The following is an 18,879-nucleotide window of genomic DNA, read 5'->3' on the forward strand; positions in this document are numbered from 1 at the left end:
CACGGGGTCCTGTTTTAAATTGAGAACTGTTCATAATATTCCCGTCACCAGCAATAAAGACGGTAAGAACGTCTCTTGGACGCGTCCCCCCCTCGCTCAGACCATGGCCCCTGATGAAATGCAGAGGCCGGACCTGGGGAGCGGGCCCTGGTACTTATGCCCAGAGTCTGCCCTCGAGTGCACTCCGATCCCCACGGAGCCCGTTCGGACGGGTCGGCCTGAGGGGGGGGGCTTTGTGGGGGCTGGGAGGAAAGCCGATGCTTAGCTCTGCCAGAGAAGCGCCCACTGGGCCCTGCCTGGCCTTAGCCTTGGGTGGAGTTGCTTCCCATACTCCCGCTGCCCACCAGGTGGTGCTGTTGGACCAAGGCTCCAGTCACTTGGCTTTGGGGCTGGAGTCCCCAGGGAGCCGGCCAGTGTGCGAACATCACCTTTTGTTCTATTACAGATGATGAAGCCCCGGGTCTCTATGGCTTCCTGCACGTCATCGTCCACTCGGCCAAGGGCTTCAAGCAGTCGGCCAGTAAGTGCCTTGGCTCTCGGTCTTGGGGAAGGGCGCCCAGAGTGGGCGGGGCTACTGGCACTCGGGGTGACTCGGGGAGAAACTTCACCTCTCAGGGCCTCGGCTTTCTTATTGATCAAAGAACTCCGCTCGGTCTGTGACAGGTTTGTATCCTAGGAGCCCGGAGAGAGGGCTAGAATGGACCTTAGCAGCCATCTGTTTGACCGCTCCCATTTTACGGATGGGGAAACTGAGGCCCAGGGAAGCTCAGTGGGTTAAAAGGTCATAGATTTAGAGCTACAGTGGACCTTGGGGGCCACCGTCCTAGCTCCATTTCATAGATGGGGAAACTGAGGCACAAATCAGCTAAAGAGATATCCCCAGAGCTGCACAGCAAGTAAGGATCTGAAGTAGGATTTGAATTTGGATCTTTCTGATTTAACAACTGAGGAAACTGAGGGAGGCTAAATGACTTAGAATGATAGACTTAGACTTCGAAGAGGGTTATAGGCAAAGGCTCTCTAGTCCTTCCTCATCCCTATTTTACAGATGAGCAAACTGAGGTCCAGAACCAGTAAGTATCTGAGGTAGAATTTGCATTTAGATTTTCCCAATTCCAAGTCTGGCATCCCGAGGGAACGTATTCCAGACAACGAATGGTGAACGGAGGTGGAGGCAGCAGGCTGAATTCCAGAAATAGCAAGTTGTCCCGTTTGTCTAAGGTCTAACATAAATAAGGAAGCAATGTGAAAATGACTGGGAAGGTGGCTCGGAGCCTTAAACAGCACTCCCCAGAATTGCAGCCTGATGGGGAAGGGTCTGCTGCATACTGGGAGGTTCTCTGAGGTGGGCTTCCTCCTATTTCACCTGATTGCCCAAGTGCAAAGTAATCAGACTGCTTGTCCTCTTGGGGAGGAGGGAAAGAGAGGAAGGAAGGAAGGAAGGAAGGAAGGAAGGAAGGAAGGAAGGAAGGAAGGAAGGAAGGAAGGAAGGAAGGAAGGAAGGAAGGAAGGAAGGAAGGAAGGAAGGAAGGAAGGAAGGAAGGAAGGAAGAAAGGAAGGGGAGGGGGAAGGAAGGGAAGAAAAGGGAAGGGAAGAAAAGAAAGAAAAAGAGAAAAATGAGAAAGAGGGAGGAAGGAAGGGAAGAGAGTGAGTGTGAGTGAGTGTTTGTCTCCCAAGTTGCCGTTCTCTGTGATTCAATCAAGTATTCAGCATAAGCCCGGAGGCCTTTGGTTTTCTCCCTGTAGTCTCAGTACCCAAACCAGTGCCTTGTGCACAGGAAAATCTCAACAAATGCTGTTGAATTAGACCCCGAAGGATCCCGACCCACCAGGACTTTGGGCTGAATGAGAAAGATGGAGTTCGCTCAGTAGGGACAAAAGGCACCGTCTCACACCGGGGTGCAGAAATGTGTTTCACTTGTACAAGATGGCGGACACATGGCCAGACAGTGGCGGCTCTGAACAAGATGGAGGGGTTTGTGGACTGCCAGCTCAGGCTGAGTCAGTGGGGTGCCAGGGCAGCCAAAAGCCTAATTAAGGGAGGCGTGGTTTCCAGCATTGAGCTATTTCCATTGTACCCTGCCTGGGTCAGCCTTGCCAGGGAATGGTGAGTTAGGGCTTCATTCTGGACCCGCAGTTGAAGGAAGACCTCAAATAGCATAAACGAGAACAGGAGAGGTGAAGGACCTGGAGGGTCATCGGAGGACCTGCACCCACTTAGATTGGAGAAGGAAAGGCTCAGACAGGGAGGGTGGGGGCGATGCCGTCCAGGGTGACCCGCGCAATTGGGCTTGGGCATGGACCACACTGTCCAGGCGGGGCTCAGCAGTAGGAAGAACTGCTTGGCTGTTAGCTGTCCCGAGTAGCTGTGCAGGGCTTGGCCAAACTCGGGCACATTGAAAGGTCAGGGATCGGGGACCTGGAATATAGAGACAGTTTTCCCATTCCCAACTGTGTGACTTTGGATGAACCATTTCCCCAGAAGGCTTCAGTCTCCTTTCCTCTGATACTGAGGGATTTCTCTAGATCATCTCCAAGTTTTCTTCCAACTCTAACATTGCGCAGTTTATAAGATTTAGCTTTAAAACTGGAAAAGGATTTTTTAAAGCAAACAAACTAGACTAGGAGTTTTTAAAAGTAGTAATAGCTTTTATTTTTCAAAATACATCCAAAGAGGGGCAGCTAGATGGCATAGGGAATAGAATGACAGCCCTGAAGTCAGGAGGACCTGAATTCAGACACTTAACACTTCCTAGCTGCGTGACCCTGGGCAAGTCTCTTAACTCCAATTGCCTCAGAAAAACAAAACAAAACAAAAACAAAAAACATGCAAAGATAACATCCACCCTTGCAAAACCTTGTGTTTCAAATTTTTCTTCCTCCCCCTCTTTGCTAGATATAGCAAAGAATCCAATATATGTGTGCAGTTCTTCTAAACATATTGCCACATTTATCATGTTGCCCAAGCAAAATCAGATCAAAAGGGGAAAAATGAGAAAGAAAAAGAAAAAAAAAAAAAAAAAACAACCAAGCAAATACCAAAAAAAAAAAAAAAAAAAGGTGAAAATACTCTGTCATACTCCACCCTCAGTCCCCATAGTCCTCTCTGAGTGCAGATGGCTCTCTCCATCACAGTCTGTTGGCCCAAATCCCCTCATTGTTGAAAAGAACCATGTCCATCAGAATTGATTATTACATAATCCTATTCTTGCTGTATATGCTGATCTCCTGGTCCTGCTCATTTCCCTCAGCATCAGTTGATTTAAGTCTCTCCAGGCCTCTCTGAAATCATCCTGTTGGTCATTTCTTACAGAACAATAATATTCCATACCATTCATATGCAATAATTTATTCAGCCATTCTCCAATAATGGGCATCTGCTCAGTTTCCAGTTTCTTACCACTACTTAGAAGGCTGCCACAACATTTTTGCACACGTGGGTCCTTTTCCTTCCTTTAAGATCTCTTTAGAAAAAAAATAAAAATAAAAAAAATTTAAATTAAAAAAAAAAATCTCTTTGGGATATAAGCCCAATAAAGACACTGTTGGGTCAAAGGGTGTACACAGTTTGATAGCCCTTTGGGCCTAGTTCCAAATTGCTCTCCAGAATGGTTGGATCCATACACAACTCCACCAACAATGTATCAGTGTCCCATTTTCCCACATCCCCTCCAACATTCATCATTGTCTTTTCCTGTTCATCTTAGCCAGTCTGGGAGGAGAGAGAGCCAATCAGGGTTGAGAGAGGAGTTCTTCACCTGGGATCCACAGATTTCCAAAGGGTCCATGAATCAAGGAACCTGTGAACTTGGAACTTTTAATATTTTGACGGCTATATTTCAATAGAATGGGTTTCTTTTGTATTTCATGCATTTAAAAAACTGATGCTGAGAAGGGGCTTCCCTAGGAGCTTCCCCATAGAGTCAGTGGAAGGTCTTGACACAGAAAAAGCAGAGTCCCTGATCAAGGCTGCCAGGGATGGAAATGAAGCTGATTTACTTAAGGTCATATGAGCATTAATCATCAGAGAGCGGATTTGAACCCAGGTCTCCTGAATCCAGAGCTGGGGCTTTCTACTCTGATCTCTTCTTGTAGAAGTGAGGAGCTAAAACGAGCCGCTGTGGCAGCTAGGATTGACAAGGAATGGAGCTCTGGCCTTGGACACCAAAAAACCCGAGTTCTAATGTTACTTCAGGCACTTATTGGCTGGATAACATTAAGCAATTCACTTTCTCAGCCTTGGCTTTCTCATCTGCAAAATGGGAATAATATCCCAGGTTCATTGGATCCAGAACAAATGATAAAATGTAACACTAAAAATGGTAATGAAACAATGATTATTATTATTGTTACGGCCAATTCCAAGAGCACGCTTTGGAGCCTGGCTTTGCCCCTTAGTCTGTGATTTTAGGTGAATTCCTTCCTTTTTCTGGGCCTTTCCCCCCCTCTTGGTTGTTACATTTTGTGGCGCTGAAGTCTCTTCAGCTAAAATGGGTCTCCCAGTGGGTCCTATTTATTCGCCATCGTTCCTCAGCTCCCCGGTCCGGCCCCCGCGTCCCATTATCGGGGTCAGCACGGCTGTTCCAGCCTCTTGTTTGTGGCTCGCTTTAGTGGTGAACAAGTTTTTTAATGAGGGCACTGGGCTCGGGGATCTTTAAGGCCCTTCCAGGCCTGACGATGGGCCTGTGATCTCAGATGGCCCTTCCTGTTTCTATTAGTATCCTCCCCTGCCTCCTGTCCCACTGGGACGTTTAATTTAGTCTCCCTTGGTTATTTTTGAACTTGGCCAGTGCTTTCAGGCTACATCTGACTGGTGAGCTTCCAAGAACATCTTCTGCTCCAAAATGGCTCATTCAGACCCAGTTTTCTTTGCTAAAAGTAAGGGTCCGTGCTCCAAGACAGGCAGGAGACACTGGAGCCGCCTCCTCCCCCTCCTGGCTGAGGCTTCCAGAGCTCTGGGTAATTTGGGGATTTCACCTGAATTATTTATCTTCTTTCCTCCCCTTCCCCCTCCCAAACGTGGTCTGAGCCCTCTGGACTATAAAAGTCAGAATTGGCTGGAGGCCGAGGGGCTGGGGGGGAGGGGGCCAGCTGCTCCCTCCCCTGTCCCCCTTCTGCCATGTTAAATCCCTCCTGATGGAAAGCAGCTCCGGAGCTCAGCTTTGATGCTCTTGGGAGCAATGTGATTCATGGGAGCTGAACAGAGCAGGAATACTTAGCTTTTATCTCCGGGACCCTGACCTCTCACTTCAGAGCAGTGACCCCCACTTAGCTGTTCACCATCATGCCTCTTGATGATCAGAGGAAAGTGCCGGGGAGAGTGCCGGAGAGCCACCTTTTCCTATGGGGAGACCCTAGGGAGGTGAATTCCCAGCAGCCCCCACTGTCCGGCACCCCCTTGTAGGTGAAGCAGTCAGGTACATGTTCACCTTGCCCATGGTCCTACTTGGCTTGTTCCCCTTGGCAGCCCCAACCCCATTATGGAGGAAAATAAGCCGCCCACTAATGGGACATGGGGAAAACTGAAGGGATTGGGAAAGAGCACCAACGTGCAGACCCCAAACTTGGCCGTTCACCAGCTTACCTTCTTGAACCTGACTTTCTCTCTGAGTATCTGTTGGGCAGTGCAGAAGGAGCTCTAGTCATCCTGTCTGGATGTTATTAAAATATTTAATAAGTGAGATATTTAAAACAAAGTATATTGCTTTATTAGGGTTACACAATGCTTTTCCATGGCCATTCATTTAACAAGTGAGCTAATAAAACCATTTCTATGGGCTATCACGGATTAAGTGCTGGGAAAACCAAAAGAAGAAGAAAAAAGTAAAAAAAAAAAAAGCTTAACTTCATGAAGAGATGTTTCCCCCTACTCCTTTGCAGAGGTAGCAGTTTACAAGTGTGAAACAGGGATATTTTTGTTGATATCTTGATCAGTTTTGTTGAATTTTCATTCCATTCTTCCTCTTTTTCTATGACATTGAGGATATTCACTGAGACAGAAAAGTTTGGATATGGAGATATAGAAGGAAAAAAATCCATAAAAATTTTCTTGGGAAATTCTTGCTCTCCAGACAGGGGAGACGTGTACGGGACTTATCCTCCCGGGGGCCTGTGAGGGGGTGGGGGTGGGGCTGTCATCTTCATTTTTATAGGGTGAGAAAATCAAGGGCCTGGAAATGATTCAGTCCGACCCCCTGCTTTTTAACAGAAGTCACTGAAGCTCAGAGAAGCCGGGACTAGCTGCCATCACTCAGATACTTAGGAGGAAGAGATTCAAATGGAGGTCTGTCTCCCTCCCAAATCCTGGGCTCTTTCCACGTCTTCCTGTAGCCCAGCCTTTTAATGTTACTGATGAAGAGACTGAGGGTCAGAGAAGTTATTTCCACACAAGGTTCCCTTCTGGTTTCCTGGTCCCCTGTGCTCCTTTCCATTGTATCACACTATCCATCAGTATTTCCCTATCCCTGCTCCCCATAGCCTCACGGCTCTCTGCTTTCTTTCTTCCCAGACTTGTACTGTACGTTAGAGGTGGATTCGTTCGGCTATTTCGTCAGCAAAGCAAAAACCAGGGTATTTCGGGACACGACGGAGCCCCAGTGGAATGAGGTGAGTGAAAGGAAGAGAGGGGAGCCCCAAGTGTAGAGAGCTCCAGAGATGTGGGGAGCCCCGGCTCTAGAAGGACAGGTGCCCCACTGTCATGTCAGGGTGCAACATCACGTGCTCCCCGGTGGTTTGACCAAAGCCGGGGTGGTGTGGGTCCGAGGCCCTGCCCGGCCATCCCCTCTGCTCTCTGATCCCTTGTGTTTCCCAGCCCTGCCCCCGAAGGAGCCCCCCGTGCCCCGGCCCCCTTGGGGGCAGCATGGCGACCTCGGAGGGGCTCCTTCCCCCTAAGTGCACACAGGAGGGGCAGGGCGGTCCCGTGACGTTGTTCTTGCCCCCCAGGAGTTTGAGATCGAGCTGGAGGGCTCTCAGTCCCTGCGGATCCTCTGCTATGAGAAATGCTATGACAAGACCAAGGTCAACAAGGACAACAACGAGATCGTGGACAAGATCATGGGCAAAGGGCAGATCCAGGTCAGACTCTGGGGTGGGCTGGGAGGGGTCCCCCGGCTGCGTTCACTTAGCCCCTCCCTGGGGTCTGCACAGAAGCCCCTCCTTCCTCCTGTTTCTTGGTCCTTCCATGGAGCACAGTCAGCATGACTGGTGCCTCCTGGTGCCGGGCACAGTGCTTAACGCTAAGGACAGAGAGCCCGGGCCTCAGAGCCCCTCCCTCTAATGCCGAGGTTTCCTCCACGCTCCCCTCATGTCTCTGGTTCCTCTGGTACCTGGCCGGCCGTCCAGGAGACAGCATCTGGGATTCTGGGTGGGGGGGCCACCCCAGCGTGGCAAAGGGCCCCCCTCCACCCACCTCGATGCCAACCTGCGCCTCTTGGGGGCCCATCGCATCCTGGCTCCCGTCCGGCCCTCCGGGGACCCCCACCTCCTTGTCTCCTCCGCAGCGTGATGGGTCACAGGGACCAACTGTGCTTGCTCACTGCCCCCCCCCCCCAGCCCCACCACGTCGTTTATCTCTAAGAGACTCCTGGTGTGGGGACCTCCTCCCCAACGGCGGGGCCGAGACCTCGGAAACACCGGGCTTTGATGGGCGGGTCCCTTGTCTGGCAGTGCAGACGGCGAGGGTCCGGGCTCAGAACCCGGCACGCGGCCCATGGTCTGAGACTTTGGGAGGCGAGGGCAGGGAGCAGGCTGGGTCCCCCCAGAGCTCGGAGGAGTTTGGGGGATGGGACCCAGAGGGACTGCCTGCCTCCTCCCTCCTGCTGCCCCTCACTGCTGCGTCCTAAGTGTACCCGGCTGCTCCTTGTTCCTTGGCACCGTCGCCAGGGAAACCAGCGCTACCAAGACAACCAAAGCTGGTGCTTTATGGAGGAAGCAGAGTGGGGGCAGGGGGGAGGGGAGAGAGACACAGAGTATGAGATTGTGAGTGTGTGTGTGTGTGTGTGTGTGTGTGTGTGTGTGTGTGTGTGTGTACATACACAGGGAGGGGCAAAGAGAGAAAACAGAAAGAGACGGAGAGAGGAGAGAGACAGTGTGGGGGCAGAGAGATAGAACAGAAAAAAAGGGAGAGAGAGAGAGACAGAGAGACAGAGAGAGATACAGAGACAGAGAGAGACAGAGACAGAGAGAGATAGATAGAGAGAGAGAGAGAGAGAGAGAGACAGAGAGACAGAGAGAGAGACAGAGAGAGACAGAGACAGAGAGAGATACAGAGACAGACAGAGACAGAGAGATACAGAGAGAGAGACAGAGAGAGAGATACAGAGAGAGAGAGACAGAGACAGAGAGAGAGGCACAGAGGGAGACAGAGAGAGAGAGACAGAGACAGAGAGAGAGACAGAGAGAGATACAGAGACAGAGATACAGAGAGAGAGAGAGACAGAGAGAGATACAGAGACAGACAGAGACAGAGAGATACAGAGAGAGAAACAGAGAGAGAGAGACAGAGACAGAGAGATAGAGAGAGAGAGAGAGAGAGAGAGACAGATAGAGAGACAGAGAGAGATACAGAGACAGAGAGAGATACAGAGAGAGATACAGAGACAGACAGAGACAGAGAGATACAGAGAGAGAAACAGAGAGAGAGATACAGAGAGAGAGAGAGACAGAGACAGAGAGAGAGACAGAGAGAGAGACAGAGAGAGAGAGACAGAGACAGAGAGAGAGACAGAGAGACAGAGAGAGATACAGAGACAGACAGAGACAGAGAGATACAGAGAGAGAAACAGAGAGAGAGATACAGAGAGAGAGAGACAGAGACAGAAAGAGAGACAGAGACAGAGACAGAGGCACAGAGGGAGACAGAGAGACAAAGACAAAAACTGGGAGCGAGGGAAGGAGGGAGAGAACACAAAGGAGGGAGGGAGCGCTCTGGGCTTGGTTCTGGGAGCCTTCCCTTTGTGTGGGCCGGGCGCTCCGGAGGAGAGCTTGTACCCAGACAGTTCCCGGGGGGCCCAGACTGGGGGTGGGAAGGCCCGGGCTCTCTGCAGGTGTCCATCTTGTCCCTCTGTCCAGCGCCTCCTCCCTCAGAGCAGAGGGGTGTGGCCCCCAGGAGACTTCCGGGCCCCAGCTTGGGGGTCCTGCTAGAACACTGCCGTCCCCTGAGGGAGGAGGTGGGTGACTGCCATCTGTTCTCTCTGATGGGTTTTTTGGGGGGAGGGGAGGAGCTGGGAGAGGAAGAGGATGTTCTGGAATGGCATGGATGTCACCAATTAACATAGGAAATTTGGAGTCCTCCCTCCCCCTCCCTGTTTTCCGAATTTTGCTGCGGAAGCCTGCACCCGGAGGTGACGGGTCACCTGAGTTTCCACCCCCCCCTCGGGTCTGTCCCTCCCCCCCAGGCCCCCAAGGGAAATAAAGCCATAAATCATTATGTCTCTGTGGCAGATGCAGATGGGGGAGGGGAGAGGAGGCAGGGGGCAGGGACAGGGAATCTCTGTTATGTTTGGCAGAGGGCAGAGCACAGGCTGCCGGGGGAAATGTTTTTATATTTAAACTTTAAAAAATGGTAACTGCCTGGGAGTCCATATTAAAATCTCTGGCTCAGGACTGCGGGCTGGCCCCGGCCTCGAACTGGGCAGTTTGATCCCTCTGGGTCTCTTTTGAACTACAGGGGGGGTCCCTCTGGGCCCCAGGGGGCTCTTTGCCTCAGACCGCTCTGGAGGTACAGCTCCTAAAATGGCCACACCAGGGAGCCCCGGGAGGGGCGGATGGAGTCGGGGTCCTCTCCGTCCCTCAGAATGGCCTGGTTCCCCTCCCCGGGCCGAGCACAGAGACACCCTGGAGAGTACGGGGAGAATTCTGTTCCCACGTTGTCCACCTCTCCTTGCTCCAGCTCGGCCCAGCCCCCGGGCCTCCCTCCTCACGGCCGAGCTGCCCACGCCAGAGTCCGTTCTGCCCCCACGCTGAGGAGAGAACTCACCGGTTGGCAGGGGAGGGGGGGGGAGGGGGGAGGAGGGCTTCCTGGTCCTCCCCCGCCCCAGAGTTCCCAGGGAGAGCCTCAGGAACCAGTGCTGATCTCCCAAGAAGGAACGTGGCCCCCAGGAAGGCAGGGGTCTTGTCCTCCTTCAGGGCTCAGCCCAGACGCCAGCTCCTTCACCTCCCCCCCCTGCCAAAATTGTTTGGCTCCGATGTTCCTGGTCACCCTGGGCTGCTCCATGCGGCTCTGGCATTGTGCTTGGGCAGTGCATGCTGGGTCTCTCCCAGAGGATGGGAGCCCTCAGAGCAAGGACTGGGGGGTGTTTTTTTTTTTTTTTTTGCCTCCACGCCTAACAGAAAACCTTGCAGACCTGTAACCGGTGCTTATTTTATTTTTTGGTTCATTTTGATTTTGATGATTTTTGGTTAAGTGACTTGCCCAGGGTCACACAGCTAGTCTCAGGCAAGATTTGAATTCAGGCCCTCCTGACTGCCCCGGCTGTCGTCCACATGCCGCCTCGCTGCCCCCATCAGTGTTTGTTGAATGAATAAATGAAAGAAGGAACAGAAGCATGAGAGACCGCCCAGCCGGCTGGGACAGACTGTGACTGCACCGAGGGGGGCAGAGAGCAGCGTGGGAGGAAGTTCCCGGTCTGGGGTTGTTGTTCGTCCCCCACGCTGGGCGAGGGCCGTGACATGCGGGTTGGATGGAAGTGAGGGGCTGGGCAAGGTCCCCCTCCCGAGCCGTCTGGGTCAGTGGCCAGACGTAGAGCAGGACCACAAAGATGGCCCCGGAGGCAGCGGGACCGTGGCCCTTTTAAGCTGCACAAGTTTGATAAGGCGACCCCATCGGAGATCTGGGAGGGGGAAGAAATGAGGCAGAGAATGGCCCCTTTTAGCCAGTTAAAAAAAGTCATTCTGGGAAGGGAAGAGCCGGACAGAGATAGTGGCTGTTTCCATGTAAATCTGGGTCTCAATGGGAATGTGCTTGTTTCTGGGTTCATTCTCCTGTTGGCAGCAGGGGAGGGGAGAGGCCCACACACGGGCCCTGCATTTGTTCGACCTGACTCTGCTTCCGAGGGGGGCTGCTGCTGCCGCGAGGGGAAGAGGGGGGTTCTGGGGAGTGATGGTGACCTTTACAAAATGAGCCTTTCTGCACCACTTAAGCAGAGAGGCGCCGGGCTCTACAACTGTGAGTGGGAGGGCTGGATCTGGAGCTGACATCCCCACCCCTCATGCCTGGGACTGGGACACAGACTCCTGTAGGGAGAATCAGGGTGCTGGCCTCCCAGGTCCTTCTGGCCCTAACCCTGCGGCCTTGGATCCTGCTTTCAGCCTCGGTTTCCCTCCTGTCCTGTGGGAGGCTGGGGTGTGAGGAGAGCACTCAGGAGATGGCCGTCCCCTTCCTCCTCACCTGGAGGAGATGTCTGGGTGGGAGCTGTCGTGATTTATTCCTTGGGGAGGTGACGGCTTTTCTTGCAGAGACCCTCCTGTGTCTCTGCTCTGCAGGAGGAGCATAGGGGGGATTTTGCTTCCAGTGCAGCAGAAAGGAAAAAATGAAGGAAGAGATACCTGCCTCGTTAGCTGTTCTGCCTCTCGGGCTTGGAGCCCTACTGTGCAGCCGGGCTCTGTGCTCCAGGGCTGTGCGGGCAGGGGGCACCCGAGAGCCCAGAGAGTCCAGCCCTACTCTGAGCAGGAATGGGGAAGTCAATCAACCAGCACTTATTAAAGTCCCTACTGTGTCTGGTCCCCCTCCTCAGAACTGTGTTTTTAATTGCTGAGGAAACCAGCAAAAGCCTCCTTACAGACAGGCTGGCAAAGGCCAAGGGCAGGACTCCCTTGTAGGGTGTCCCCCTCTTCAGCCTCGGCCCCCGTCGGGGTCCCCGCCTTCATTTCTGGACCCCGCATTTTAGGAAGCCCCTTAGTGGGCTGGAAGTGGCCTGGAGGAGCGGGCTCTGGTACTGGCCCCTGGCACCGTGAATGGGAGGGAGGGAGGAGGACTTTTGTCCCTGAGAAGAGAAGGCTGGCAGTGGGTGGGAGTGAAAGCTGTCTTTCTGCCGGAGGGGGGAAGAGGAGCAGACCGGCTTAGCCCGGCCCAGAAGGCAGCATGAGCAACTCACAGAGGAGCAGGTTTAGTCTTATGTCAGGAAGTTTCTGTAATGATTAATGATGTAATAATTAACAGTGATAAATATTAACAATAATAAGAGCAAGCATTTACACAGCACTTTAAGGGCATCCTCCCCACGAAGAGAAGCAACAGGGGCCGCTTCCTCTCCAGGTAGTGAGCTCCCCATCACTTTTCAGGCAGAGGCCAGGGGGCCATTTGTGAGAAAGGTCCGCCAGCGGGATTCCTGCTCGGGAGGCTGCCCTGTAGGCCCCCTCCCACTGTGAGGCTCGGGGATGGCTCTGGTTGGAGCAGCCCGAGCTGCCGCTGCCTCCTGCTGAAAGGTGAGCCTCCCGGTGGGAAGCCTCTGGGCCTCTGCCCCTCCCACCCCCGCCCAGGGTCAGCGACTCGCCATTTGTTGACGCAGGCCCGTTTCCGATAACGACCCCCACGTTTCCCCCATACTCCAGATGCTCCTGTCCCCATGGGCCCCCGGGCTGACTGATGCACACATTCCCAGGCTCGGACCCATTCCTCAGAGACTGGGCAGGAGGAGCGGGTCTGCTCCCTGCTGGGGAGGGGCAATAAGAAGCCCTCTTAGTATGCTCTTCAGGTCTCCTTCCTCCCTTCCTCATCCCTGCCATCCTCCCCCCTTCCTTGTCCCTGCCATCCTCCCCCCACCCCCAAGGTTTTGTGAAATGTGGCTGGAGGCTTCCTGCAGCCTGGGAGCCCCCCCTCCGCAGTGGGAGGCAGGCTCACTTTCCCATGAAGCCCACAGATAAGGGCCTCCCCTAGGGGACCTAAAGGGCCCTCAGCGGGGGGAAGGGCCCATGCTTCAGGGTGGGAGAGAACCTTTGATCCAGGGCCCTGAGGGACTGGTGGGAGGCCAGCAGTCTGCTCTGCCTTGGGGTCATTCTCCCTCCCCAGCTCAGCCCTGGCTTTTCCTTTCCTCCTCCTCAGAAGCTACAGGCAGGGGGCCCTCAGCGTGAGAGGGCGGCTTCTGGGGGGTCCTGGATGGGGTGTGAGGACCCGGGAGGCTTGGGGAGCTGCTCATTCTCAGGCAACCTGAGTCTGCCTGGGCTTAGCAGTGAGGAGGGGCTGGGGATTCCCGGAGAAGGCTGACACTTCTGCCCCCAGACTTGGAACCATAAGGGAGCCAAGGCTGGGCCCCCCGTGCTCAGAAGGCTTAGAGCCCGCTTCCCAGGGCACAGGATGTGCATTGAGGAGGGAGGCCGGGATCCTGGCTTCAAGGCTGCCCCTGACGTCATCAGCTCCCAGCCCTCGGTCACTAATGCCCGGCCACGCAGTGACCATGTGGGGAACGGTGTCTGAGGGTCCCCTCCCATCTCATCCCAGGGCCGCTTGGCTCAGAGTGTGGGGCGGCCTCGGGACAGTTTGGTCCCTTGGATTCATTTCAAGGTCCCTTCCTCCCTAGTGCCCGCCTACAGAAGTCACCTGAGGCAGGGGACCGGCCCTGTCCTTTCCAGAAGGGGAGGAAGGCTAAAACGTGGGTACAGGGCCTATAGAGTAAACTGTTCAAAGAATCTAGCTCCAAAATAAATGTTTTTTAATTAAAAAAGAAAAAGAATCTAGCTCCAGAGATTAAAGGGATCCCAATGACCATCTAAACTACCCGCTGCAAGGAAATGATGTAGTGAGTCCCAGGCAGAATCTGAACCCAGATTCTGGGTCTCTGCCTGGCTACGTCCTTATTCCCGCTGTCCCAGGTACACGGATGTCCTCCTCCTTTCGCTGTGGCGACTTTGGTGCTCTGCGTGTGGCCGCTGTTCCCATGTAGTTAAAGGGCACAGAACGAGACCGGGACCCTGACTGGCAGGGCAGCTTTGCTTGGACTGGGACAAAGCCCAGGGAGTGCCGAGGAAGGCCAGGCCCAGGGGAGGGAGCGGAACCATTGTCCTTTGCTTTGTGCTCCCTTCCCTGGCCCCTCCCGAGGGACTCCCAAGAGTCCCTGGGTTTGAATGGAGCTCCAACACTCGGGCATTCAGAGGCTCTCTCCCTCAGCAGTGAGCAGTGAGCCCTCCAGTGGGCCTTGAACTCCTATCTCAAGTGCTCCCGTTGTATCTCCTTTCTGCCCGTGCATTCCTCATCAGGAAATGGGGCCCTTGTGATGCCATGAGGCCTTTGGGGCTCCAGGAAGCAGATCCAGATGGGACGGGGAGGGGACCCCCAGGGGCCTGCTTGGCAAGCCTGTGCCCCTTTTGTACAGAGGAGGAAGCTGGGGTCCTTGTTCAGAGTCCTGTCTGTGAGACCCATCAGAGATGGAATTCTAAACTTCTATTTTGAACTTTTAAGTTTCTCTCCACTGTTCTACACGTTATTAATAATGATGTTGCCCAATTATGTCCTTGCTGATAATTCCATAATTAGTAATAATATCCCACTTTTGCTCAGATGACCTTGTTTTTACTTACTTGTGGACACAAGAGAGGCAGCAAGAATAAGAGGTTCGGAGAGGAGAAAACCTGGGCTCAGATATCTGGGATGCCTGTGGGCAAGTCACCTGACCTGCATCCCCAGCTAGGACTGATGCCCTACTGTGTGTGTGTGTGTGTGTGTGTGTGTGTGTGTGTGTGTGTGTGTGTGTGTGTGTGTGTTGGCAGGATTTTCTTCCTACGTCGGACTGTGAAACCACAGACTTTATGGGTGCAGTTTTCTGTCACCCCAGCTTTGACAATGGCCGACAATTACTTACTGGGCTTTCCACACCCGAGGGGCCTGATCTCTAGCCAGATCCTGCCTCCAACACTCATGTAGCAAGTAAATCACCTGCATTCCTTAACTCTGAAATGAGGACAACAATAGCACCTGCTTCCCAGGCTGGCCCAAGATCAAATGGGTTAATATTGGTAAATCCATTCCCGAACCCTAAAAATGCTACATAAATGTGAGCAATGGCATCATGCTTATTACTTATCAAATGTAAACCCTGTGAGGGGAGTCATTTCTTTCCTCAGGGTAGGTCGTGACAGCTGTGACTGACCTAAAGTCATGCATTGTGTGTTAGGGACATGCTGCCTCCCGAGTAGTTATCCCCAATTTACAGATAATGAAGTTGTGACCTAACTGCTAGTAAGTATGGGGCAGGATTTGCACTCGGGTCTCCCTGCTCCCAGACCTATCCCTTAACAGGCCTTACCTCAAGCAAGCCCCTGTATTTCTACAGAACTCAGTGACCTTATCTGTAAGTAGAGGGGAACTTGGAGATCCTCCATAGCTCAGAGTCTAGGGGAGATTCTATGATCTTTGTTTTTGTTATAACAGAGGACAAGCAGTAACCAATGGCTGACTCTAGAGTGGGGGGCTCATAGCTAAGCAACCATCAAGGGCTGATTCTAGACACAGAACTCAAACTAAAGTAGTGACCAAGGGTTGCTCTAGCATGAGGGCTCATGGTTAAGCAGCCATAAAGGGCTTATTCTAGAGAGAGTGCTCAGAGCTAAGTAGTGACCAAGGGCTATTCTAGAGAGAGAGAGAGAGAGAGAGTACTCAGAACAAAGCAGTGACCAAGGGTTGCTCTAGCGTGGGGGCTCAGAGCTTTCCTGTCTCACACATCCCTTGGGCAGCATCTGCCTGGGGACTCCTCAGAATGAGGTTTTTAAATGCATAAAGTATGGAGGATTGTACCAGACACTACAGACCAGTGGAATAGATGTAGTTATTAATTTTTTTTCCCAAAGCAAAACCCATGGGACTTTCATTTAAGAATCCTTGACATAGAGCATCCTTGGTAATTGTTTTGCCTCCCTCCCTCTCTCAGCCCTGAATGAAAAACCAGTAAAAAGTGGGAGGGGGAGCTCAAGGGGAAGTGTTTATGTGAGCACTGGATTAGCCGTCACTCAGTGAGCCAGCACCTACTGTGTGCACTCCCTGTGTGCTAATCACGGGGCATACAACAACGGGCAAAAACAATCTTAGTGTGCCGCTATTCTACTAGGTCTCTGGGTCTGAGTTCTAACTAAACTTCAAGTAATTGGCCCTTTAGGCTTCCTCTTACAGCGTGGATGGGTTTGGTCCCTTCCAGTTCTGACCCCCCCCCCAACTCCCTCCTCCCTTTCACCCCCCTCTGGCTAGAACTGAATTTGAAACCGTTGAGACATGATGTTTTTCACCAGGAAATTCAAGCCTGTCCCCAAAAACTCTCGGGTCAGTCTTACCCATGGACACTCTGGCTCTGGTGGGAACCTTTCCCCGAGTCCTTCGATTCAGCCACAGCATCCGGGTACCCCTGGGCTTTGTGGATCCATGAACAATCATTTTCCCAGAGCTGCCTTATCTCCGAGGGGTCACACAGCCAATCTATGTACATCCTAGGAGCATGGCAAACCCATGTCTGGTGGAAGCCTCGGGAGCCATCTAGTTCCACCTCCTCATTTTACAAATGCAGGAAACTGAGGCCTGAGATTAGGTGACATGTTCCTGGTTACTTAGTAACTCTCTGAGACATCTCCAATCCAGGTTTTTATCTACTTCAAGCCTGGCTCTCTACCACTGCAGCTACATGGCACAGTCAATAGAGCATCAGGACTGTGATCAAAAGGGACATGAGTTAAAATTCAGCCTCCATACTTATTATCTGTATGATCTAGACAAGTCATCTAATCCTTTTGCCTCAGTTTTCTTATCTGTAAAATTGGCTGGAGAAGAAAAACTAAAACATAAAATGGAGGAGAAAATGGCAAACCACTCTAGTATCTCTGCCAAGGTAACCCCAAATAGGGTCACAGAGAGTCATACTCGACTGAACAACAACCAGTTGTTGGTTGGACTGAATTGAATTCTAGGCAAGAGGGCATCCCTCAGGGCCAAGATGCCCACGAGACTGGTTCCTCTTTCAAGATAAGGGGATAATCCTTTCCAGATTAAATGCCGTGTTTGTCTACCATAAAATGTCAACATGGTATCATGAAGATGAATAATAATAATAATTAGCTTGTAAGATTTGCAAAGCCCTTTACACGTATCCTGTTTTATCTTTACAACTAGCCCAGGAGGTAGGTATTATCCTCATTTTACAGATCATTAAGTCATTTGTCTAGAGTCACACAGGGTGTGAGACTGGATTTGAACTTGGGTTCTTCCTGACTCCAGATTGAGCCCTCTACCCACTGTACCATTTAGCTGCCTTGAAGGAGGAGGCCCTGGAGGCAGAGGAAACCCAGGTAGAGTCATCTTTCTTAGCCTCTGTTTCTTCATAATGAGGGAAATTAAATTAGCTTCTCTCTAAAGTTCCATCTGTAGATTTGTGATCCTCTATCATTTTTTGTCCCACCCTGGGCTCCCTTTTCCTTCCTTTTAGTTATAAATTTGTTCTGGATTAAATCACACACAGACCCCCCCATTCCAAAGGAACAGTCTTTAGTGTGACAAACTGACCCTTCGGTGTACGAAATGAACCATCCTGCAGAACAGGGCCTGGTCACAGATACGCCAATGGTAGTCGCAGACATCCATCCTCCTGTGGCAGGGCTGGGCCTGGCGCTGCTGGCGTTCTTCCCAAGTGAAGCAGTGACCCAGATTCCCCACTGAGGAACAGTCTATGCTGGGCCAGGACAGGAGAAAAAGAGATCCCCAGATGGCTTCCTTAAAAACCCCCAAACCCAATAACTACCATGAACAGCTTCAAAGTGCCCCGTCATGTTGGCAGCTCAGATTGGGGCAGAGTTTGGATCTACCTCAGTTAGAAATTGTGTTCATGTGACAGGATGCCCCCCCCCAACAACCCTGATCCTATCACATCTAGCCATCAGATGATAAGGACTGGATTTCTAAATGCCATCGAGGACTCCACTCCCAAAAACTCAAGGGTCATTTCTCTCAAGGCATGATGGTCCATCTCGGGTTGGCTGCTTGAGGATGTGTATTTTTCTACATAATTAAGATTAGAGGAGGTCATTCTGCCTTGGGAGACAGAGGAGGCAGAGAAAAGAGCCCCAAACCCCAGAGGACCTGGATCCAAATATCCCTTCTGATGCTTACTTGGGTGGCCAGACCATTTTAAAGCTTCCGAGAGCCTCTGTAAAATGTGGTTGTCGGCCTAAATGACCTCCGCAGCCCCTTCTAGGTCCAGATCTCCGAGCCTCAGTTTCCTGACCTGTAAAATGGAGATAATTGCCCCTCCATCATAGGGTTGTTGCAAAGATCAAATGAGACAATGTAGGCAAATTGTTTTTGCAAACCTCAATACAGTTGCTACATGTGTCTTACATCATCATCATCATTGTTACTGTTACTCTCTTCCCATAGGCAAGTCTTTATTTACATCAGTCTCCCGAATCATTCCCCCTTGCCCCGCTCAGAAGGCAGATCTGTTGAGCTTACAGTCTGATGGGGGGAGTTAGGTATTCCCTACATCAGAGGGCTGGGGGTTCCTCCCAGGCCCACTTTCTGCCCATGCCCTTTCCCTCTTCTCTAGCAGAACTCTGCCTCCCCCTAAGTTCCCTAAGACATTGGTCCTGGTCATTTCCTCACAATCTCTTCCATGTGACTGTTCACAAAAACAGCCCTTGTCTCCCCAACTTTCCTTTCTCTAGGTTGACTCTCCTCAGTTCTTCCTATGGCCCAGACCGAGTTCCTCCTTTCTCCCTCCTTCTCTCTGCCTGCTGGCCCCCTGGCTTTTCTCAAGTTCCAGTTTAAATACCCTTCCTACAGCAAGCTCTGCCCGATCCCCCTTGGGGCCTTCCATCAGAGTCATCCCCAGATTAGCCTATCTTCTTTTTGTTTGGACATAGTTGTTTGTACATTGTCTCCCCCGCTTGAGTGTGACTTTCTTGAGCTAGCCCT

The 18,879-nt window shown here is 52.0% G+C and overlaps 1 protein-coding gene across 2 annotated transcripts in view; it reads left to right on the top strand.

Moving 5' to 3' along the window:
• The window catches only part of ABR (ABR activator of RhoGEF and GTPase), a gene marked incomplete in the record, with an annotated part of 275,581 nt that overhangs the window by 215,250 nt on the left and 41,452 nt on the right, over positions 1 to 18,879 (top strand). For both annotated transcript variants that reach the window (XM_074263806.1, XM_074263807.1), the window contains 4 exon segments: positions 1 to 62; positions 446 to 520; positions 6,508 to 6,605; positions 6,942 to 7,073. In XM_074263806.1, coding sequence (XP_074119907.1) covers positions 1 to 62; positions 446 to 520; positions 6,508 to 6,605; positions 6,942 to 7,073 — 367 coding nt within the window.

This window comes from Sminthopsis crassicaudata, chromosome 4, assembly GCF_048593235.1.
Source record: "Sminthopsis crassicaudata isolate SCR6 chromosome 4, ASM4859323v1, whole genome shotgun sequence".
Taxonomy (NCBI): domain Eukaryota; kingdom Metazoa; phylum Chordata; class Mammalia; order Dasyuromorphia; family Dasyuridae; genus Sminthopsis; species Sminthopsis crassicaudata.